Source organism: Alexandromys fortis, unplaced genomic scaffold (genome assembly GCF_014885135.2).
Source record: "Alexandromys fortis isolate MF-2015 unplaced genomic scaffold, M_Fortis_MF-2015_v1.1 scaffold_25, whole genome shotgun sequence".
Classification (NCBI taxonomy): Eukaryota; Metazoa; Chordata; class Mammalia; order Rodentia; family Cricetidae; genus Alexandromys; species Alexandromys fortis.
Window position 1 is genome coordinate 4,152,494 of NW_026067904.1, and position 24,956 is coordinate 4,177,449.

Sequence of the window (24,956 nt, forward strand, 5' to 3'; positions counted from 1 at the left end):
ACCTACAGAGTGACTTCCAGGACAACCAAGACTGTTAAACAGAGAAACCCTCCCTTGAAAAACAAAACAAAAAAAACCCCCAAAACTTAGCTACTAAAAGTTTCAATTCAGTAATTGTAATTTTTAAGGCTCAGAAGCTTAACAGGGATAAATTATTCTAGTTTATAAAATCCTAATCTTATGAGATTTACTAATTTATTGCAAATTGTTAAAAAAAAGGTAATCAAGGCATCTTTTATATATAATATTGAAGTTTAGTCTAAAGCAGGCAAACTCAAAACAAGTTTAAAAGTAAACCTGAAATTTGTTTAATATGATAGTCAAAATCAGGTATAATATATGGTTATGGAGAATTCAACGCTTGAGTAAAATGGGCTAAATATACAATATACTTGCATGGCAGGGCAGCCCTAGGCTCAAGTGGTACCATTTCCCTTGAATGGGACCCTGACTCCAGCAGAATAAACTGTGTGTTAGTTGTTACGGAATGAAGACGTACGGGGAACAAGACTCCGACAGAGCATGCTTACGTGGGTCCTATCTCTGGCCATGTAGGCAGACCAGGAAAAACTCCTTATCTTTAGAGAAGTTGAATTACCACTCCTGTCGGATTCCCTTGCCCAGTGGAGGATCTTAATAGCCTGCACCCACATCCTTAGTGTATCAAGCAACAAAGGGGCAAGGAGCAATTACTGTGCACTCACTGTCTCCAGAAGGGACACAGGAGGATGCTGTGAAACAGGACCTTTTACACAAGCCACCTGACTGGTCTGGACCTGCATACTGCAACTGGCCAAACCCTTCACTCAGGCTCTCTACTCTCCTCTTGCAAGCTAAGCCCAGGGCAAGCAGTCAATACCTGACTGTGTAAGACGGGCTCAGCCACAGGCCAGTCAGCAGCATGGATATTCATTGAAACCCTAGTCTGCAGGTGCCACCTGTGGATCCACCACAGCAGGTAAAGACAGCAACACTGCCTGAGGAGTAAGAGACCTGGAGTATCAAAGGCCACCCACATCTTTCTCTTGGGGTCACCAGCTCTAAGCTTGAATAATCCAATAAGTCACATTTGGTGACAGGGATCACGCTACCCCTCCCTTCCTTTGGACTCATGGTAATATTAGCCATATGCTTCCTACAGAGCTAGCACAGGAGCTCCCCAGGACTAAGCTCTGACACAGAGGATTTTACCAGCTCTGCTGTATCTCGGAATAATAGGTTTGCAAAAATTTATTTCTTAACGAGTTATGCTCAGTTATGCATTCAAGTAACAGTTGATCCTTTTATGGATAATGTAAGTATTTTTCCGAAAATACAGAGGGCCTTACAACTCTGTAAAAGGCCCACACTACTAACTGCTGAAGAAGAGGCCAGCGATCCCCAGTTCCATGGCTGGTTTACTTGGAATCCATGGCTAATCACCTTACTCACAGGCCCCATGGGCCTAATGTCCTTCTCCTAGATAGAACGATTGGGCCTTGTTTAATTAACTGCTTATTAAACTTTGCCAAACAAGAACTAACCTGTGAAATTTTTGTACCTAAGGGCCCAACACAACCTCTAACTCTTCCTTAAGACAAGTGAACTACCAAGTAACTCTACCTTGTTCTAGTTTTAGCTGACTGCATCTTGCACTTCCCACATCTGCTCCCCAGTCCACACCAAGCGAACCCTACTGAGTAGAACATTCTCATTCAAATACACCTGCAGCTTCTGAGGTCTGATAGTTTACAACACAGAAACCGTCCCCAACCCGCGTAATTTTGTTTTTGGGTCTCTATACACTATACCCTTTTACTCTCTAGGCCCAAAGTCCTTTCTGGCATGAGCCTACCAGCAAAGAGGTTACTCTGACCTTCACTGGGTGGCATTCTCCTATGTCTTGTGTAAGCACAACACTATCACCCTTCTGGTGTAGGAGGCTCTTCTGTTCATGCGTTGCTTTTATTGGTTAATGGATAAAAAACTGCTTTGGGCCTGATAGGGCAGAAGTTAGGTTGGTGGAAAAGACAGAACTGAATGCTGGGAAGAAGGACAGAGTGAGAAAAGCCATGGATCCTCTGCCTGAGATGGATGCCGGTTAGAATCTTGCCAGTAAGCCACAGCCACATGGCGATATATTGATGAATAGAAATGGGCTAAACCAAGATGTAAGAGTTAGCCAATAAAAAGTTAGAGCTAATGGGGCCAGGCAGTGTGGTTATTTCAGGTGTAAGCTAGCCGGGCAGCTGGGATAAACAAGCGGGCCCTCTCCTTGCAACACCTTTCTCTATGATAAAGTCCTCAAAAGCATTGCTTGGGCTGGACATATGCCTATAAACCCAGCACCTGGAAGGCAGAAACAGGTGAACAAATTTAAGTTACACAGTGAGAACTTGCCTCAAAACAGAACAACAAACCAAGGCTGGAAATGGAAATGTAGCTCAGTTGGTGGAGTGTTTGCCTACCACGCAAGCAGCCCAGAGATAAATCCAACGACATAAACAGAACAAAGAACAGCACAACAACAATAAAAATTAGGTGTGGTATCAGAAGTTGGTAATCCAGCATTTGTGAGATGAGAGGTAAAGATCAGGAAGCTCAAAGTGATCCTTAGACACAGTGAGTTTAAAGCCACCTTGAGTCAGAGACACCGTCTCAAAAATAAAAATATAAAACCCACAAAATCTGGATACTGTAGAACATGATTTTAACCTCAGAAATGGGAATTTGATGCTAGTGAGGGCTACACAGTAAGGAGATAGGAAGGGGCAGAGAACCTAAGCTGGATATGGTGATGTATATATGTACTTGCAGCATTCGAGAGGTAAAGGCAGAAGGACAGGGACTGCAGAGCTAGCACTGGCTACAGGTTTCAAGATTCACCGCTCACTACACACTGGGCTCCAACCGTATCTCTCTCCTAGAGTCAAGCACATCTGGGGCACTCCTGTCAGAGTTGTTGACACTGACTGATCTCTAGGCCTGGAGGGCTCTTCTGCAGACATCATCAGGGCCAACACTTTGGTTCTTTCATGTGACTCAAGGGTCACTTCCAGAGCGAGGTTCTTTTTTTTTCTTTTTTCTTTTTTAACATTTACTTATTTGTGTGTATGCCCGGGCATAGGTGGAGATCAGAGGAAAACTGGGTGTCAGATTTCTCCTTCTACCATGTGGGAACAGGTGGAATTCTCAGGACATGGGATAGGCAGAAAGAAAACATCTGGACTAGCTGAGCATCCCACCAGTCCTCAATGAGCCTCTACCAGCCTCTTCTAAGTTTCTAAGTTTCTGTGTTGTCATTGCCATGGACAAGGGAAAAATGAAATGTGTTTTATTGTTTTCACTACTATTACTATGGGTGGTGTGGGTCTAGAACCTAGGACCTGTGCACACTAGGCAAAATGCTCTCCCTCTAAGTCGTGCTTTCACTCCACAATCTTATGAGGACTCGTAATTTAGCCTATAGCTGGCCCACTGTTTCTAGGCTAGAGTCCATGGGTACAGTGATATAGACTTGCTCACCTCATGTCAGCAGGCAGAAAGGGTGACTTAAGAGGTAAGATTTTCTTGGATATGGATGGCTCTACTGACCAGCTGGCAGACCAGGATGGAGGAAAAAAAGGTGGAAGAGGGAGAGGAAACTGCTCATCAGGGCAGCATAGGCTGCGCCACACCCTCCCTACTACTATGGATGAACCCACTGAAACCACGTGGACAAGTTAACTCCTCCGTCAAATTGTTTCCCCCAAAGCTGGGCGATGGTGGCGCACGCCTTTAATCCCAGCACTCGGGAGGCAGAGGCAGGTGGATCTCTGTGAGTTTTAGACCAGCCTGGTCTACAGAGCTAGTTCCAGGACAGGCTCCAAAGCCATAGAGAAACCCTGTCTCGAAAAACCAAAAAAAAAAAACCAAAAAAAAAAAAAAAAAAAGTTTCCCCCAGGCATTCAGTCCCAGGGAGGACCCAAGCACCAACTTCCGAGACCTGCTTTGTTTTCTCCAGAGTACTTAGGATGCAGCTGAACAAACTGAAATATTTGCCTTTTACATTTTGTCCCTTTTACTAGCACATAAGCTAGAAGAGGGTGACACATTTGATTTATCAAATAGTACTATTTAATTTCAGCGCATTGTAGGTTGATGCAGGACCACTACTGGCTTCTGGACAGACAGTAGTGGGGACAATGTGCCAATAGGCAGGTAACAGAAATGAGATCATTTCATTCCCCTCAGGGTTTTCCACAACATCTGTCACAATGGCAGCATAAAAAAAATCCGTGGAATAATAAAAATGAAAGTGAATGTAAATAAATAGCAGGTGTTGTTTGTTTGCTTATTTAATTTTTGAGATAGATGGTAGCTCACGGGAGTCTGGAACTTCTGTTAGTCTAGGCTAGACTTGAACTCAGGCTGCTTTAGCTTCCAAGCCCTGAGATTCTAGGTGTTTAGTTACCTGGATAAACAGTAAGTTTAAAAAGCTATTATAGATGGTGCAACCACAGGCCTTTCCTCTCATGCAGCAATGCAGCAGAGTGAGCACAAATCGACTTGACTTCCACACCAGATTTTCTATTCAGTAAACGCCACATAGTGATTAAGTTACTTTAAGTAATCAGAAAACACATGATCCCATACTAAATTATTTAGGACACACACACACACCTAAAGACAAACAAAATAAAACCTTTTTTTTTGTTTTTTTTGTTTTTTTTTTTTTTCAAGACAGGGTTTTTCTCTGTAGCTTTGGAGCCTGTCCTGGAACTAGTAGACCAGGCTGGCCTCAAATTCACAGAGATCCGCCTGCTTCTGCTTCCCAAGTGTTGGAAAACAAAACCTTCAAAGTGACTGAAGTTTTAGGACTGAGGAACTGACACTGAGGTTAAGCACTGGCAGCTCTTCCAGAGGACCTAGGAAACAATTCCCAGCACCCACATGGCATCTTACAACAGTACCAGAAGATCCAAACAAACAAACAAAAAAACCCCACAACCTGATAGGGAGTATATTATCAACTAACAGTACTTAGCTAGGATCACTTTAAAATCCTTTAAATAGTATTTCCTAATCAGCACAAGGAAGCTATACTGAAAGTTGTACATGGGGAGATTTTTCTTATGCTTATAGCTCAGAATTAAAACTGTGAAAGAGCAGCTGAGCATGGTGGCGCACACCTTTAGTCCCAGCACTTGGGAGGCGGAGGCAGGCAGAGCTCTGTGAGCTCGAGGCCATCCTGGTCTATGGAGCAAGTTCCAGGACAGCAAGGGTTGTTGTTACACAGAGAAACCTTGTCTTGAAAAACAAAAACAAATTTTTTTTTTTTCCAAGGGGGCCTGTGAGATGGGTCAATAGGCAAAGTCAAGCCTGATGACCCGACTTTGATCCTTGGGGTCTGCCTGGTGAAGAGAACTGACTCCCCAAGTTGTTCTGACATTCATGAGTGCGGTGGAACATGTGAATCCACACACATACATGTAAAATAAGTCATAGAAAAACTGTTTTTTCAAAAGTAATCTTTCATTTCTTAGAAATGAAGGGAAGAGAGCTGGCAGCAGGCACTGGAAAGGTCACCTGAGATGGCTTTCTGGCTGACAGCCACAGGAGAGAGCTAGGAACTTAGCGATCTGTGAATGAACTTACTGGACACAGGCCTCGTGATGTCCATTGGTTCAACTTCTTCTTTTACTTTGATCTCGGGAACAGGGGGCCCCAGAACCGCGGACAGATTGCCACCCACGGGGGTCGATGGTGTCGGTGCAGCAGCAATGGTGGTAACGGGTGGGGTGACAGGGACTGCTCCAGGGATGGTGGAAAGAGCAATGGCTGGCTGGGACGGAGGACTGGCTGCCGCAATCATGCTTGGGATGGCTGGTGGAGGCTGCTGGGCCGTTGGTGGGACTGCAATGGTAGGCTGCTCGGCATTTTGGTTGGCTATGGTCTCCAAGGACACTGTGACTGGAGTGGCCACAGATACATGCACTTCGGACTTAGGTTTGGCACTGAAACACAAGAAGAGAGCATTATGTAGCATCTGAGACAAACTGTCTTACCTGGAAACAACTTGAAGGAGGGTGTTTAATTCTTTTTATAGAGCACACACAACTGATACTCTATTTTTTAACTATAGATGTTCATCTTTAAGTTGACTTGGAAAGAAAATAGCTCTCTACTTACGGTATCAAAAGGCTGTGGATTTAATTTCTAACACATAAAAACAAAACAAAAATGCCACCACAGCCGGGCAGTACAGGTATATGCCTTTATTCCCAGCACTTGGGAGGCAGTGGAAAGAGGATCTCAATAAGTTTGAGGCTAGCCTGGCCTACAAAGAAGAGTTCCAGGACAGCCAGGACTGTTATACACAGAAACCCTGTCTCAAAAAATGAAACCAAACCAAAACAGCTGACCAACTGACCAACCAACCACAGCAACAACAACAACAAAAAAAACACTACCAAAACTGGTTTTTTTTTTTTTTGATTTTCGAGACAGGGTTTCTCCTTAGCTTTTGGAGCCTCTCCTGGAACTAGCTCTTGTAGACCAGGCTGGCCTCGAACTCACAGAGATCCGCCTGCCTCTGCCTCCCGAGTGCTGGGATTAAAGGTGTGTGCCACCACCGCCTGGCTTGGTTTTGTTTTAAGACAAAGTCTTACTTACCATTGTAATTCTGGTTGGTCTACAACTCACTATGTAGACCAGGTTGGCCTCAAACTCACAACAGAGATCCAACCATTCCTACCTAAATGCTGGGATTAAAGATTAGTACCTGCTTTTAAGACTTTCTCTACTTTCAAGCTGCTTTTAAGCCGCTCAGATGGTATGGGTTGGTTTCTCATTCCTTCTTGGTGTCTTTCTTTCACTCTTACTCTCTCACAATTAAAACGACAGTAGCCAGAATACCCAATTTATTCATTTATTATGCTTTTGTGTATAGTGCCTGGGGGATTAAACATAGGCTCTCACACATGCTAGTCTAGTGCTCAACCACCAAACTATACTCCCAGTGTTGGTGCAATCCTTTAAAAAATATCGGATTGTTTTCTTAGTTTATGAGGCCTTTGGTACAATCCCCAGCACAATTTATAAAATAAAAATAACAAAGTCAAATCATGCAGCCCTGATGTGGGAGTGATTTCTTATTAATAAAGAAACTGCCTAAGCCCCTTGATAGGCCAACCCTTAGGTGGATGGAGTAAACAGAACAGAATGCTGGGAAAAAGATGCCGAGTCAAGGAGTCGCCATGATTCTCCCACTCCAGACAGACGCAGGCTAAGATCCTCCCTGGTAAGCCAGCTCGTGGGCTACACAGAATATTAGAAATGGGTTAGAACAATATGTAAGAGCTAGCCAATAAGAGGCTACAGATAAAGGGCCAGGCAGCATTTAAAACAATACAGTTTCTGTGTAATTATTTCGGGCATAAGCCTGCCTTGTGGGAGTCAGGGCTGCCGGAACGCAGCCCTGCCGCTCCAATTTCAACACAGCCCCCATACTTTAATGGGTTAATGAATGTCTAGTTCATCTAGAACAAAAAAACCCCCAAAGGCTTTGAAATGTGTTTTAAAGATTTATTTATGTGTGTGTGCGCCTATGTGAATGTATTTGCATCAAGCGTGTGTGCAGGTGTCTGCAGAGGCAGAAGGCATCAGATCTTTTGGAACTGGAGAGAGGTGGTGGTGAGCTACCCAATATGGGTGCTAGGAACTGAACTCACATCTTCTGTAAGAGTAGGTACCTAATCTCTTGGCTGTGTCTCCAGTCCTTTGTTTTATTTTTCTGAGACAGCGTTTCACTAGACAGCTCCTGTTAGCCTAGCACTTGGGGCAAGTCTCCTTAGAGATGGGATTGCAAGAATAAGCTCTCCCCTCTTACACTAGGCTGGTCTTCCTTGATATTCCTCTGTATTCCTAGAATCTAGCCAGTTTTCACTTTGCATTATAACATGTATGTGAATTACACATATGCAGGCCTAGCTATTTTATAACAGTCGGCCAAACACTTACTATTTAAGTTACCACTGAACATTAACTATAATGGCATAAATTCAAATATAAATGGCATAGATGCTGATAAAGAGATCTGGGGCTTGTAGAGCTAACAGATGAGAACTGTGAACAGTAATGTCATAACCCTTCTCTAGAAGGTGGTGCCGGGGTACTTTATATCTGAGTAACGTTCACAAACACAGAAAAGGATGCGTGTGGCTGCGAGCTTCTATTTTCCAGTGATAAATCCATGTGAAATTTGACAAAAAATAGAAGAATGAAAACTGGTCAATAAAGATGAACATATGTAGCAAAACTCCTCAAATGATGTTGGGAGTGGAAGTAGGTATGATTACAGCAGAAACAGCCTCAGCAGCCAAGGACACAGAGTGCAATCAGACTGGGCTTCTCCTCTACAGTGAAAAAGTTTAATGAAAATAAAAATGAAGGGAAAGTCACTGAATACTACCTTTTAGTTAAAACTGGACTAGAAACATAAAGTCATTTCTGGCTGCAATAAATATTTACTACTAATTAGGATCCAAGTGAGTAAAAAGAAAAACAAGAACCAAAGCCACAGTCATTTAGATTCTTAAAAAAAAGCTAATACGGATATTACGTTTTTCTAGCTGTTTGGGTTTTGAAGGGGCATTTTTTCCTTCTTATTTGTTTGTGGCAATACTAGGAATTGCTCCTCTGGCCTCAAGCGTGTGGAGTTAGTAGCAATGACTTGAAGAAGATGGTGGTTATAGGCTGTGGGGGATGGACTGCTGCAAGCGCGAGAGCCCGAGTTGAGAACCCAGGTAAAGTGGAAAGCAGACATGGTAGCGTTCATTTACAATTCAAGCTCTCCTACTGCAAGGTAGAAGATGGAGACAGGAGGATTCCTGCGAGCTCAAGGGATAAATAGCAGTAACAAGAGAGCCTGTCGCTAAACAAGGTAGAAGGCAAAGTCCGACCCCCCAAGTTGTCCTTAAAGTTCCACATGCATGGCATAGCATGTACCCCCCCCCACGGAAAAAAAAACAGTAGTCACAAGGAAAATGAAGAGAACCCCTTTACTGTGAATAAAGGCGGACTATCAGTTTAGAAGTCAGTGTGCCTACAGCCGTCTTCAGTCAGTGAGGAAGCAGCCCAGGTGTGGATATTAACCTGTACAGAGTTCAAGCAGCAGTGACAGCGAGCAGTTCTGACAAACCCATCAAGTATTTCCCAAAAGTGATGCTGACAACAATTCAATGAATTCAGGGCTATTTTACAATATTAAAAATACAAAGGCTAAAGTGTCAAGAGCGGATCCTGTCAGAAGGGAGCATGGTCACTTGTCAAAGTTCAGGCCAACTCTCACTTCCCACAGTGATAAAGAGGGAGTGAGCACCGCTTCAACTACTGTGTCTGATGCTTCAGATTACGCTGCATTAAGTACTGGCATTACCAGTTTTTCTCATTTCCTTACTTGACAAAACAGTTTTTAGTATTTTCATAGTATCTTAATTTTTTTTTTGGTAGCACGGGGAATCACACATAGGATTTCACATATACCAACCAAGTGCTTTCCCACTACGTTACATCCCTGCAAATATTTTTAATAAGAGTTCTGTGTGTGTATGTATACACGTATCCGTGGGACTGCACGTGCATGTGTGCAAACATGCACACGGAAGTTAGGGGTTGACTTTATGTGTTTCTCTCTTATTTTTTGAGAAGAGTCTCTAACTGAACCTGGAGGGTAGCGATTTGGCTCATAGTGGCTGGGTATCAGGCCCTAGGGGTCTTCCTGTCTGCCTCCCAGGGGGTAGGATGGCATGTACACGGTCTTAGCTTCTAGAACTCAGGCATTCATGCTTATGTGACAAGCATTACAACGCCTGACCGACTTCCTAAACACTTTTTATTGTTAGTTTTTTAAGATAGGATTCCTCTATGTAACCTTGGTTGTCCTGGAACTTGTACATCAGGCTGGCCTCAAACTCAGAGATCGGTCTGCCTCTGCCTCCTGAGTGCAGGATTAAAGGCGTCTGCTATCGCCTGGCCCCAAACACTCTTGTCAATTGTTGAAAATCACTGTACAGTTTCACCTTGTATGGCAGACATGTCATAACCTTGCACAAAGGTCCCCAGTGATCCCTCCACTGTGTTGGTCCTTGTCACTTCCTGATACAGTAAACACCAGGGAGCATGTATATATCTCTTTTACTTGTTAAAATCTCTGCTCTAGAAATCTTTCTGTAAAGCCCTACCTATTCATTCTGCCACTCCCGTCTCCATTTTTACACTTGTGCTTTTTTGGGGAGAGGGGTAGGTTCCCCATGTCTCTCACATGCAAAAGAAATAAGGTGGAGGCAATGTAAACATCTGTTTTAGTTAGCAGACTATGTCTCCAGATCCTGAAATGATATTGCACATCTATAAATTTTCTTCCTAAATGAGGTTTAAGAAGCATATCTAAATACAGAAACATGCCAAATTATTATTAAACAAAAAGTACACAATACCCAATAGTTTAATCAGATAACTTTGGTTTTAAAAACCTATAAAACTGCCAGGCAGGGGGAAGGGGAGAGGCAGGGAGGGGAGCAGAGAAAAATGTAGAGCTTAATAAAAAACAAAACAAAAACAAAACAAACAACCCCCCCCCAAAAAAAAAAACCTGCCAGGTGTTAGTGGGACACACCTTTAGTCTCAGCACTCAGGAAGCAGAGTCAGGAGGATTTCTGTGAGTTCAAGACCAGCCCATCTACAGACTGAGTTCCAGGACAGCCAAGGTTGTTACGCAGAGAAACCCTGCCTTGAAAAACAAACAGACAAACAAAACACCCCCAAGCAAACAAACAACTTGTAAAACTTCTGTGTAGGGTAGTGGGTATGTGTAGATCTAGCTCCTTGCGAAGCTAAGGTAGGAGGATCACTTGACCCCATGCATTGGAGACATCCTGGGAAACACATCAACTCCAGTCCAAAACCAAATTATCTATGTGCATAAACAGAAAAAGGCATGGAAGGACAATTATTGTGTTATCAATTAACATTTTTGCGGAAAGCTGGACTGGCAAAGTTGATGGGAACAGGATGATTTTGACTTTATACTTTAAGTATACACATGTATACACGTATATGTACACACACACAACCCTCCAATTTAATTTGCTTTTATTTAATTTTAACTTCATTTTTAGAAGACTATCTTTCACTTGTGTGTCATCTTCCCTGGAACTGGAGTTACAGGTATTTGTAAGCAGCCGATGTGGGTGCAAGAAGCCAACAGACTGCTAAAAGAGTGGCAAGTATTCCTAAGTGCTGAGTCCTTCTCTCCAGACCTACATATTTTAAAAATCTTCATGTATTATTGGGGGTACACACGAGTGCCATTGGTACACAAGTATTATGGGGGCACACGAGTGTGATGGGGGGGCACACGAGTGTGATGGGGGGGCACACGAGTGTGATGGTGCACATGTGGAGTCAGAGGACAGCTTGAAGGAATCAGTCCTGTCTGTACTACGTGGGCCATCAGGCCTGATAGGTCATCTTTACTCACTGAGCCTCCTGGCTGACCCTGCCTGACTTTTTATCTTTAAAGTTTTATTAACTTAACTTTTGAGGGATTTGGGGGTCAAACTCAGGGCTTCATTTATATCAGGCAAGCATTCAACTATTAAGCTGTCCCCCCAGTCCAAAAAGAAATGCCTCCACCCTCATAATACAGTCTGATTATATTGGTCAGACTGGTCCAAAACTCAGGAACACAAATGATTCTGTAACTATACTTGATTTTTTTCATATTTTAAATATTTTTTTTTTTATCTTGTCTGGTAACTTTTCCCCAACATTTTAACATTACTTTTGGGATTATGGTATGGTAGGGATTCTCCTGTCTCACCTTGAGTGTTGGGATTAAAGGAGTGCCACCACATGTCTGGATTATGAAGCCATTTTGTATATCTATGTGGTCTATGTATACCATGTGCACACACATATATGTAAGGGCATAATGTATGCACATGTATATGTGCATGTCTGTGTGGAGGTCAGAAGTTGACATCAGGTGCCCTTTTTGATCATTTGACTTCTTATTTTTTTTTTACTTAAAAATACTTTATTCATCTTTATTTTGTGTGTATGACTATTTTCCAACATATATGTAAATGTACCACATGACTTTCTAAAGAGGCCAGAGGAGGGCATTGGATCCTCTGGAACCCCCATGTCAATGCTGGGAACTCTTCAAGAGCTGAAGCACTCCTAACCACTGAGACATCCAGCCACACAACTCCCCTTTTGCCGTGTTTACAGACCAACTGCAATCATAGAGATCCGCGGTGATATTCTGTTTGTGCTGTAACAAAGTTTGCCTGAAGATCAGAGTACAGAGCTAGCCACTAATTAGCTATATAGGCCAGGAAGTGGTGGCACATTTTTAATCTCAGTACTAGGTGACAGAGACAGCTGGATCTCTGTGAGTTGAAGGCCACCCTGGGCTACATTAACTAGATTGATCCAGTCTCAGAGAGAAACAGTGCCAAGTGGTGGTGGCTCACATCTTTAATCCCAGTACTTGGGAGTCACAAGCCTTTAATCCCAGCACTAGAGAAGGAGACAGGAAGGGATATGGCTGGGTGGGAGGAGGCAGGAGCTCAAGGCATTCAGTCTGAGGACTTGTAGAGACATGTTACCCCATTCAGTCTGAGGATTTCGTAGAGGTAAGAACTAGTGGCTGGCTGCTCTGCTTCTCTGATCTTTCAGCTTTCACCCCCTAATATATGACTCTGGGATTTTATTATTAAGACCAATTTGTGCTACAGAGATCCACCTGCCTCTGCCTCCCAAATGCTGGGATTAAAAGTGTGTATCACATAGCTCAGCTATACTGTGTTTATAATTTTAATTATGTGGGAAGTTAGAGGCGACTGTGAGCTGCCTTCTGTGGGTCACGGGATGTCAAACTTGTCCTTTGCAAGAGCAGTATGAGCTCTTAACTGCTGAGCAATCTCTCTAACTCTACCTGAACTCACTGCTGGCTAGACTGGCCAGCTGGGAAGATTCAGGGATATGGCAGCCTCTGTCACCTAGCACCTGGTGCCTGGCTTTTCCGTGGCTGTTGAGGATCAGAACTCAGGTGTTCATATTTGTGATGCAGGTAGTTTCTGGACAGCCAGCTCTCCTGCCCCATAATGCCATATATATAAAACTAAGAACTGGGTGTTTATTATGAGGCAAGCTCCATGTTATATGCTTTAACATCTGATTTAAATATATTAGAATGCTATAAGGTAGATGTTAGCTATTAGGAGTATGTTCATTTTAGAAATTACAAATGGCAAAAGGCAAGGTTGAGAAGGTGCCCAGATCATGAAGTTGGAAAAGCCATTCATTATGCAAAGAGGTACGCCCCCAAAAAGTCAAAACACCCCCTCCCAAGGTGTGAAGTTGGTTATATTAAAATCTACTATACAATGATACATAACTTAAGAGTGATGATAATATATGAGCTCACCCTGCAGGCCTAGGTGACCCGGATGCACTCCGCATAGAACTTTCTACTCGAGGACTAGCCACATCAGGAGGTTGAGGAGGGAGGAGGGTTTTCCGAACTGCCATTCTGAAAGAACAGAGACAAATCCAGAAAATAGTAGTGCAAGATACATTTGCCAGGCTCATCTGCTAAAAATAAAAGTATTGCAATGACAAGGCCTTTTAGTTGTTTCTTTGTTTATATTTGAGACAAGGTCTTAAAGGGTCCAGGAAGAAAAACGTAGAAATATAAAATTTTAAGTCTAAAGAAATGGGAACTGACAGCCATCAACTCTGTCAGCATTAGGGATTCACTTTTAACAATGGTTTTGTTGCTTTCAGCCGGCACCTCTGGCTACGAGCAACAGTTAGCTTTTTACAATGGCTCTCTGGAGCTTAGGGGGTTAGTTTATTTATTTATTTTTTAATGATAAACCCCCCTGCCACTTACAACTGACAACTGCATGGGCTAAAACTAACTTTTAATAAAGGTTTGTACGGAACTGCTAGCATACATCCCATCCCATAAACTTTAACCAAATGCTCCCACACTGTTTTGTAGCCTTCCCTACTTTGGGAAACCAGTGCCAGGAAAGCTGCAAAGTTCTTTGTAAACACTATTAGCTGTGGAAGAATTGTATTCTGTAAATACAATTTAGCTGAAACCTTGTTGGCAAAATTTGTAAATCTTAAAATGCAGTATGTCTCTAAGCTTACCCTCAAAATTGTAAACATTCCTTTGTCTATGCCTAACACTTACTTCTTACTATAAAAAGGGGCCCAGAACCTGCCCCCACTGCCAGTTTCAGAAGCCCAAACTCTGGCTGTGATCCCAGTTAGCTGGTAAGCTTTGTGTGCCCCTGGCGATTTTTGGAATAAAGTTTGCTTCTGGTTTCATACATCTCAGTGGTCTGTCCCCCAATATTTGTGCTCCCCTAGACGCAACATTCTCTGTATGTAACTCTGGCTGGTCTGGGAATTACTATGTAGACCAGGTTGGTCTCAAATTTACTTTGATCACCCTTCTTTGTCTTTATGAATGACGGGATTACATGTATATATCATCAACTCATCAAGCATTGTTTTTGACTCTTCTCTTGATACAGTCTTGTTAAGTATTTCAGGTTGGCCTTGAACTCTGGATCCTCCTGTCTTAGCCTTCTGAGGAGTGGGACCACAGATGTGTGTTACTACACCAGGCTGAAATGGCTTTTAACAAAATATAGCAAATTTCTATTCACTTCCTGTTACCAACTGCAAGGGCAACCACATCATGACTGTGATTCCAGCTGCTTCTAGCATGTGACACCTTCTCTCTATCTCATTATTAAAACCCATTTCAAGGTGTTCACAAACATTATCGTATACTTCTACACTAAGAACTGACCACGGAAGAACTGGAGAACCACTGTGTTTGTTGTGTGAGAGGCCGCACAAGGTTCTGGTTGAGAACATATCCTGGGCTTTAGTGGAATGGATGCCAGAAGCGACCTCACTACATTTCGTTTGAGAACAGTGGTGGGAACAAGACCAGATGAGAATGGGCTTGAGAAAGAATGGTAGAATTAGAGTATAACATTTCCAGTGCCTATTCATTGTGCTATTAGCATCCTGTCTCCTGATAAGAGACTAATCATCTCCTTATTAATCAAGCACTCGTCCCAGAAGCACTAAATACATAAAGAAAGTGAATCTAATCAAGCTTTATTTTTATTACTATTATGATTTTTAAAGATTACATTGTGTGTGCATACATGTATGCACCTTGGTGTATGTGTCATAGGACAGCTTGTAGGAGTCAGTTCTCTCCTCCTACCACATGAATTTGTTCCAAGGATGAAACTAAGGTCATTAGTTGTGGCAAGAGCCTTTAACTGATGAGTTGTATGCCTGACTTTATAGATACACTAACAACTTCCATGAAATGCATAGGCTAGAACAAATGAAACAACACCATTAGGCATGTTCAGTGGAACTTACAGACTATGAACATGTAGTTTTTGTACATGTAAATTTAATTTTACTTGAGAATAGTGTCTTTGTTACTATTTTGTGCACGTGTGTTTTGTTTGCATGTATGTCTGAGTACCACATGTGGGCCTAGTGCCCTCAGAGGTCAGAAGAAAGCATTGGATCCCTTGGAACTGGATTTACAGATGGCTTCGAGACCAGGTTGGTGCTAGGAATAGGAATACAACTTTGGTCCTGGAAGAACAGTCAGTGCTCTTGGTCACTGAGCCATCTCTCCAGCTCAGTGTAAGCAGGTCTTTGAAAGTGCAATTAACTAAACATCTCCAGTGATATCACTGTAGATTCTGGATTTTTCTTAAAAGTAATCCCTAGCACTTGAGAGCAGAAGGGAGAATGGGAATTGAGACAAACACAAAGATAGGGTCATTCAGTACAGAGAAAGACTAGTGCCACCAGGAGCCAGGACAGAGGGACAAACATACATTCAAGAAGGTTCCGCAGGAACTGCTGTCACCGTCCAGACGGGAGACTAGAACTGTTTGGTAATATCTATCTGCTGCACTAAGCCACCAAATTTTGGTGACGATGAAACAGTGATGGTAGCTGAGAAAAGTCCATAGTGAGGATCAAAAAGACCAAATTTCTCTAATACGCCAATTTCAAGAAATCTAGGTGTGATAGAACATACTCATAACTCGAGCACTTGAGAGATTGAGGCTGGATAGTGGTGAGTTCAAGGCTAGCCGGGAGCTATGGAGACTCTGCTTCTAAAAAAACAAACAAACAAACAAACAAAAAACCCCAAAACCACTATATAAAACAACTACCAAAAACTCCAAATAATAACAAAATAATAAACAAAAGCTGACAGTGATTTAAATACTATAAAACAGTTTGTGATACCCCAACTCAGTAGAAATTTGAATAACTGGCATTTGACACCAGTAAGTTGCCTTCCCCTAATTTTGAGTATGCATATTCTAATAAACACATATAAAATACATAGAAATAATGTGATTGAAATTTGCTTCAAACTAATATGATATAAGATGGTAAGAGCTGGAGATAGCTTAATGGTATATAGCTCTTGCCTAGCATACACAAGGCTCTAGGTTGGATACTCAGACCATAAGAATCAATCCAAATAACCAACTAAATAAGCAAGAAACCCAAATAGTGGGGAATGGTGACACACACCTGTGTTCCTAGCACATGCTAAGTGAAAGCAGGACTGAGGATTCCAGGCTGTCCTTGACTACACAGGGACTTCGAGGGTAGCCTGGCTAGCTACACAAAAGTCTATTCGAAATTGGGGAAACAGACAGTGTGATCTTCAGCAATCATAAACCAAGCGTGGTGGTGGGTATACATTTCCCAGCACTCCAGATATGGAAGCAGGAGGATCAGAAGTGCAAGGTCATCCTTCGCTAGTCTGAAGCTAGCCTTGGATATACAAGACTGTATGTATATTAAAGCATGCTTTAGACAATCAGGCTGGCCTAAAATTTAGAGTCATCTGCCTCTGCAACCTGAATGTTGGAATGAAAGACATGCACCACCACACCTGGCCCTATGTTTAACTTTTTTTTTTTCCTCCTCAAGATAGGGTTTCTCTGTAGCTTTGGAGCTTGTCCTGGAACTAGCTCTTGTAGACCAGGCTGGCCTCAACTCACAGAGATCCACCTGTCTTTGCCTCGAGTGCTGGAATTAAAGGCGTGCGCCACCTCAGGCTTGCCTTGAACTCAAGTTCTACCTGTATAAGCCTCCCAAATGTTGGTTCTCAGGTGTGTGCCACCATATCCAAAGAGAACAAGCTCTTCTATGAACGAGCCATTTGTATACTATCTATGCTCTTGTTCCACAAAGGCCATGATTTCTTCTGCTTTTCTAAAGCTATCAGATAGTTTTTTTGTTTTTGTTTACTTGAGTTTCATTTTTCCTGTCTGGTCTTCGCACATCCCAACGTCCTTTGTGGGCCTCAGGCTTTTCTATCCTGTCGTATCTTGTTGTCTAAAGTGGCATGTCCATGATTAATCCATCAGGAGATTAAAAAACAGGGGGTCTTTTGAGTGTGTAGGAGGGGTTGTCTACAATGAATTTTCCCTCAGGTTGGAGGCAGTGTGCTCCATAGGACTCTAGGCTTTGCTTGTGCTTACTCTCCTTAAAAGAACAGGCCCATCTTTAACCCCATTTCTTCTCGTCCTCTCCAAAACCATGCAGCTTCAATAAGAATGAATCTCAACTTTCTGCAAACATTTGGCCTCCTCACAGCCGAGGACGTGACCACGGATTGCTGCTTTTCTGCTTCAAAGGTTGTTGCAGCTGTGACCTCTCCTGTTTTCACCATCCTGGGTACTTACCTTTTTTTTTTTTTTTAGATTTATTAGTTTTATTTTTTGTGTGTGCCTGTTTTGCCTGCAGGTGTGTGCACCACATGAATGCCTAACATCCAAGGAGATCAGAAGGCATCAGATCCTCTGGAACTACACTTACAAGTAGGCTGACAGTCACCATGTTAGTGCTGAGAACTGAACCTGTGACCTCTGCAAGAGCAATAAGTGCTCTGAACAGCTGAGCCTCTGACTCCCCAGTGCTGGGATTAAAGGCCTGTGAGGCACCACTGCCCGGAGAGTATGTGCTCTTAATCGCTGAGCCACCTCCCTAGCTCTGTCTTCTACTTTTATTAGGGTTATTTTACCAGGGGCTAAATGGAGCTTTTAAAAAGAACGTCTCTACAAAGTATTACTAATAAGAAAAGGCAGTAACTCTAGTCTACGCAAAGAATGACACATCTGAAAGCCCTGCGCTGACCCTCATTTCAGTGATTTAAGCTTGGCTTACACTTTACTTGTCCAGTGTTGACGCCATCATCTTGGCTGAGCGGGACACTCTGCTCGCTAACAGGAGTGCTCACACCCCACCATCTTCAATAGCACAAGGCTCCCTACACTGGGAGGCATTCAGAGCACACAAGAACACTGTCCTGTCACTGAAAATCAGCCTGAAGATGTTTGAAAAACCACTTGTCCTTAGCAACATTTCATGTTTGATGAGAAAAAAGGTCCTCATTAAGAAAACCCTAAAACAAACTCAAAGCCTCAATTACAAGGGTAATTAACAGTCCCGGTTAGACTTTCGGCCCTTTCTTGTCTTTTGTCAACTTGGCAAAAGTTCAAGTCATTAAAGAAGAGGGAACCTCAGCTGAGCAAACATCGCCATAATCCTGACCTGTGGCTAAAACTGCGTTTTCGTGATTAATGATTGATATGGGAGGGCCCGGCTCACTGTGGGTGGTGCCACTCCTGGGCAGGTGTCCTGGGTTGCCTAAGAGCAAGCCGAGCAAGCCAGAAAGTATCACTTCTCTCTCTGTGGCATCTGCTTCAATTCCCACCTCCAGACTCCTGCCTTGTGCTGCTGCCCTGACTTCCTTTATATGAACTCTGATCTGTACGCCAAAGAAACCCTTTCCTCCCAGGCTGCTTTTGGTGATGGTCTTTACCATAGCAACAGAGGCAAACTAAGACTTCTAAAGCTAGAGAGAACTCTAAGCACACAGTATATAATACATGCCTGAAACCATTATCCACTGCCTGGAAGAGTCCTGATGTAGTCTGAACAGAATGCAGCTCCCTGAGCAATCCTTTGTTTGGAAGAATTTTTATTTATTAAAAAAAATTATGTATATGAGTGTTTTGCCTGCACGTATGTATGTGTACCATGTGCATGCCCGGTGTCTAGAAGAGGGCACCAGATCCCTGTTTGGCTGTAGATGGCTACGGCTGTGAATGCTATGTGGGTGCTAGGAACCAACCCCAGGTCCTCTGCAAGAGGAGTAAGTGCTTGTGGTTCCTGGGTCTTCTCTCTAGACCCTGGAGAAAATCTGAAGTGTAACAGAGATAAAATTAAGTTGTTACTGGCATTGGATGTAAGAATCTGTTCTTTAAGCCAAGTACACTTCTGAATCTACTCACCCATCGGTCGCAGGTTTCTTCCGTAAGATGCTTGGCCGGGGAGAGGAGCCCTGGGCTGGGGTGTTGGTGCTAGCGCTCTGACTGTGAGTCTGTACCACAGTTGTTGCTGCTGGAGCAGCACTGAAAGGATTGCTGATGGGATTGGCTACAATTGTAGCTCCATCTGCCAATACCACTGTTGAAAGGGAAGTGAGAACAAGAGAAACAGGACTTTACTGAAATGCCATATAAGACATAGAAAAGACCACCGAGACCCTGGCCTTAGGTATTCTTGTTATAAATGCCCCATGTAAGAGGATAATAGGAGCTAGAGATGTGGCTTAGCTGTCTGGCATATTCCTAGCATATTTCAAGTCTTGGTTTTGATCCCTAGAAAACTCCTATTCTCAAAAGCTAAGAAATAGCACAAGGTTCATTTGCCTACAATGCACAGTGGAAAAAGTTGCCAAGTCTACTAATACAGATTATAATACCATATATCTGTTTTTTTAAAAAATAGATTTATTTTTACTTTATGTGTATGGATGTTTTACTTGACCACTTCAGTATCCTAAGAGCTGGTATGGGTATTATTATCTTTTTGAAAATACATTAGAAAAACAGATAATTAATATTTCATTCCATTTTATATGATTATTCTACTAGTTTTTTTTGTTGTGAACATTAGCAATATTAAGGTAGCATTAAGATTTTACTACTTTGCATACAATACTGAAGAAATGGAAAACTGAGAACACTATAAGGTAAACTTTGCTCTTTTAATGTTGTGTTTTTTATAGAATGCTTCTTTCTGCCTAAGTGCAAATACAGATTAGACAGCACTCGGGAGGCAGAGGCAGGCGGATCTCTGTGAGTTCGAGACCAGCCTGGTCTACAGAGCTAGTGCCAGGACAGGCTCCAAAGCCACAGAGAAACCCTGTCTCGAAAAACCCAAAAAAAAAAAAAAAAATACAGATTAGAATAGCACATGCTATTTCTACAATTTATTTCTATTTTCATTTTATGTGTATAGGTGTTTTGCCAACATGTATGTCTGTGTACTGTATGTATGCATTGCCTGAAGAGGCTAAGAGATGGGGGTGGAATCTCATGGAACTGGAGTTAGAGAGCACTGTTAGTTGCTACTTCAGTGCTGGGTATCAAAACTGGGTCCTCTGGACATGCAAGCAGTGCTCTTCTTAATTTCTGAGGCATCTCTCAAGCCACACACATGCTTATTTATTTTCTCTTTCTTTCTTTCTTTCTTTCCTTCCTTCCTTCCTTCCTTCCTTCCTTCCTTCCTTCCTTCCTTCCTTCCTTCCTTCCTTCCTTCCCTACCTACCTACCTACCTACCTACCTACCTACCTACCTACCTACCTACCTACCTACCTACCTATTTGAGAAAGGGTCTCAGCTACATAGCCCCTGACTGTCCTGGAACTTGCCTGGTAGACCAAGCTGACCTTGAACTTAGATCCACCTGCCTCAGCCTCTCAAGTGCTGGGATTAAAGGTGTGCGCCACCTCTCTGGGTTCACACATACTGCTTTAAGTGTGAAGCTATAGGTAACTTCTAGGTAGCTTAATTTACAAAGGTAAAACTAAACACTGGAGACATTACCTAAGGCCACAAGCCTGAAAGTGGCAGGCCCAAGATTAAAATCCAGATTTACTTCTTTTCTTCCAGTTCATTTATGTATTTGTTTCAAAACTCACTCATTCCTCTCGAGTATGCTTATATAAGGACAACTCTGACTTGGTTCTCTCCTTCCACTATGTGGGTACTGAGGATCAACCCCAGGTGGTGTGGCTGTGCTTTGTGATTAGCACCTGTATCTGCTGAACCATCCTGTTCCCTGTGCCTAACCCCATTTTCCTGAAGGGTTAAATTTACCTGATGTTTTTCCTTCAGGCTGTGGTTGCTGATTACCCATTGTTGCTGGCTGAAGCCCCTGTGTGTTTATCGGGGCTGCTGAGTGGATTCCTTGTGTGCCAATTGGTGCTGGCTGGATCCCTGACGTCCCAATGGGGGCTGGCTGGATTCCCTGTGTACTGATGGGTGCTGGTTGGATCCCCTGGATATGTCGGGCATGTGAAGCATCCACCGTCATCAGCTGCATGGGGTTCAAGTGTACTGTAGACGCTACACCAACACCAGTCTGAGCTGTGATGGTAGAGTTTGGGGCCTGAGCTGAAACTAACAAACAAACAAAAAACAGAAGGTCAGTTCTAGTTAGGACAGTCTACACACAAAGATATCACAAAGTGAACATAGTTTCTTCATCATGTAAGAGTTAAATCCTTGTTTTAAGAAACAAAGCATCGGGCGATGGCATGCATCTGAATGGCAGAGAATTTTTAACCTAGAAATTTTAACCTAGATTTTTTTAACAAGGCTCAGGGTTTCAAGCCTCAGTTACGACTGTACTTGCTACTTAGAACTATGTACTAGAAATTGCTTTTCTTTTAATTAAGTACACATTTGACAATCTTTATGAAAATTATCAGCAATACAATAAAATAAGAAAGTTTATACTTCTATAACACCTATAATCCTAGTTCTCATGAGGATGAGGCAGGAGAATTGCTGTGAGTTCTAGATCAGCCTGAGTTACACAGTGATTTCTAGGTCATTCTAGGCTATAGTTTAAGAACCTGTTTTTAAAAAGAAATTAACTCTACCAAATTACATATTAGCTAGCAACAGTGTTAAAGTAATAAACTTCTAAAATAACTCATGGGTAGCAGATCAAAAATCTTTGTTTAAACTAATAGAATCACTCACTATCCAAGGCACTTCTAAAATAGTTGATATAAATTCCCAACAGTTTATACCTACTAGAGATAGAGAACAGCAGAATCCTTCCCACTACAATACAAATCTCATCCACCAAGCTCATTAAAGCCTCAAATAAAAGCAAAATTCCTTATTTGAGGAAAGATAATAACAACAAGATTATTGTTTAAGGATGTGTTTCAATAATAGAGCAGCTATAGAGCATATATCAGGCTGTGTGTTGGATTCTTAGCAACACATACACGTATACAGGCACGAGTTGACATAAAAGTAATTTAAGAAATTAGTTTTAATTATGTGTGTCTTTGTGTGGGTATGTGCACATATGTGTGCGTGCTCCTGGAAGCCAGAAACATTGGATTCCTTGGAGCTGAAATTATAGGCAGATGTAAGCTACCTACTTGATGTGGCCCTGGGAATCAAACTTGGGTCCTCTGTAAAAGCAGTACACACTCTACTCTCAGTTGCTGAGCCATTGTTTCAGCTTCACAAAGCAATTCTTATCAGTTATCAGAATAACCAAGAAAGGGTTTCAAGACTATGAAATATTTTAGAGGGGTTGAAATTTTAAACTAGCACTGTTCAAATAGGAATATAAAAATCACATATAGCTTTCAGTTTTCCAGTAGCCACACTGAAAAAGTAAGAAGGGAGGACTGGAGAGATGGCCCAGTGGTTGAGAGGATACACGCTCTTGAAGAGGAAGTGAGTTTGGTTCCCAACATCCATTAGATATGGCTCACAACCACCTGCAACTACAGCTCCAGGGGCTGCAACTACAGTTCCAGGGCTCCAACTCCATGCCCTGATCTGGATTCCTTGGTACCAGCACTCACACATGTGCATGCCACTCTCCATATACTCATACTACTGAAAACAAAAATAAGCCAGGTGGTGGTGGCGCACACCTTTAATCCTAGCACTTGTGAGTGTGAAGTCAGTCTACAGAGTGAGTTCCAGGACAGGTTCCAAAGCTATGAGAAACCCTGTCGTGAAAAACCAAAAATGAAAAATAAGCAAATAGGGGGCTGGAGAGATGGCTCAGCAGCTTGGTCTCAGCCCCATGTTTGGTGACTCAAATCCATCTGAAAATGAAGCTTTAGAAGAGCCAGAGCCTCCACGGGTACCTGTGCTCACATACATAACGTCCACACACGAACACACACAACTAAATAAACATTTTAAATATCATTTTGGAATGACAAAATAAACAGATCAGAAACCTGGTGTGGTGGTCCATGCCTGCAATCCCAACACACTGGGGGGTGGGATGGGGAGGGATCAGAAATTCAAGGTCATTTCCAGTACACTGCATATCAGCCCCAAAATAGGGCTCACCAGTTAAGGGTACCTGTGGTCAAGCCTGATTACATAAGTTTCACCCTCAAAACCCACACGGTAGAAGGGAAGAACCAAGGCAACAGTCTCTCTCTGATTCCAACACCTACTCTGGGGCACATGCATACACACACATGTGTGTCACGGTGAGCATGTGGTGGCTGGATGACAACTTGGGGGAGTGGCTTCTCTCCTACCCTATGTAGACCCTGGGGATTAAACTCAGGTCATGAAACTTGGAACAGGTACCTGCCTATGGTTTTGGTTTTCAAAGGCAGGCTCTTACAAACCCCAGGCTGGTCTCAAATTTGCTAAGTAGCGGAAGATGACCTTGACTTTTTGATTCCCCATGTCTCTCTTCCGTGTTGGGAACACTGGCATGGACCACCAAGCTCGGTTTATAATGCTGTGGGTGAAGTCCAGAGCTTTATGCATGCTAGGTAAATGCTCCTAACTGAGCCACATCCTCAGCCCTAATTTTTTTTTTGGACTGGGTCATGCAAAGTAACCCAGGTAGGCCTGGAAAATGCTATGAATTCCAGGGTAATCTTGAATTTGTGATACCCTTCCCCCAGTTTCCCAATTGCCGGTAGTCTACCATATATTATAACCTTATACCTGGCTCAAAGTTATACAAATGCAAAACTAAGAATTTCTTCTAGGGCTGGAGAGATGGCTTAGCAGTTAATCATGTTTCCTGCTCTATCAGACTCATGTTCAGCAGCTTCCAAATGCTGGCAACTCCAGCTCAAAGGATTTGACCAGCCTCTCACTTCTCCGAATACTCAGACACATGTGCACACAGATTTATATATAAATAAAATAAACCTTACCAAACACAAAAAGACTTATTTTTTATGGATTATGAAAGACCAGTATTTACAAATTAGGTTGGCGAGTTAAACAATACCAAGACTAAAATAAAAAATACAAAGGAAACAAACCTGCAAAATCCTTGTAGGATACATTATTCATAGAAATTATGATGCCACTTTAAGGCATAGCAAAATTTATTAGCATAAATATTTTCAGGGTAGAATGAAACCATTAAAATATTACAAATAGGGGCTGGAGAGATGGCTCAGAGGTTAAGGAGGTTGACTGCTCTTCCAGAGGTTCTGAGTTCAATTTCCAGCAACCACATGGTGGCTCACAACCATCTACAAGGAGATTTGGTGCCCTCTTCTGGCCTGCAGGCATACATGGAGGCAGAACACTGTATTGTATACATAATAATAAATAAAAATAAAAATAATTACAAATATGTTACAACCCTTTCAAAGATCATAAAAATGGTGACTGAAGTGCTTAAAGTCTTCAGATAGAATGTTATCTGAATCTGAAAGGAGCTGGAATATTTTTTTTTCTACTGAAATGCTTTGATCCATTTCCTTCTCATTGCTGACAAAAATGACAACGTGTAAAGT

The 24,956-nt window shown here is 42.4% G+C and overlaps 1 protein-coding gene across 3 annotated transcripts in view; it reads right to left on the bottom strand.

Moving 5' to 3' along the window:
* Sap130 (Sin3A associated protein 130) overlaps positions 1–24,956 on the bottom strand; it is a 70,579-nt gene that overhangs the window by 16,903 nt on the left and 28,720 nt on the right. For all 3 annotated transcript variants that reach the window (XM_050135091.1, XM_050135092.1, XM_050135089.1), the window contains exons 13-16: positions 21,289–21,591; positions 19,416–19,590; positions 13,457–13,561; positions 5,617–5,975 (exon numbers count right to left, since the gene is read on the bottom strand). In XM_050135091.1, coding sequence (XP_049991048.1) covers positions 5,617–5,975; positions 13,457–13,561; positions 19,416–19,590; positions 21,289–21,591 — 942 coding nt within the window. The remainder of the gene's footprint in view (positions 1–5,616; positions 5,976–13,456; positions 13,562–19,415; positions 19,591–21,288; positions 21,592–24,956) is intronic.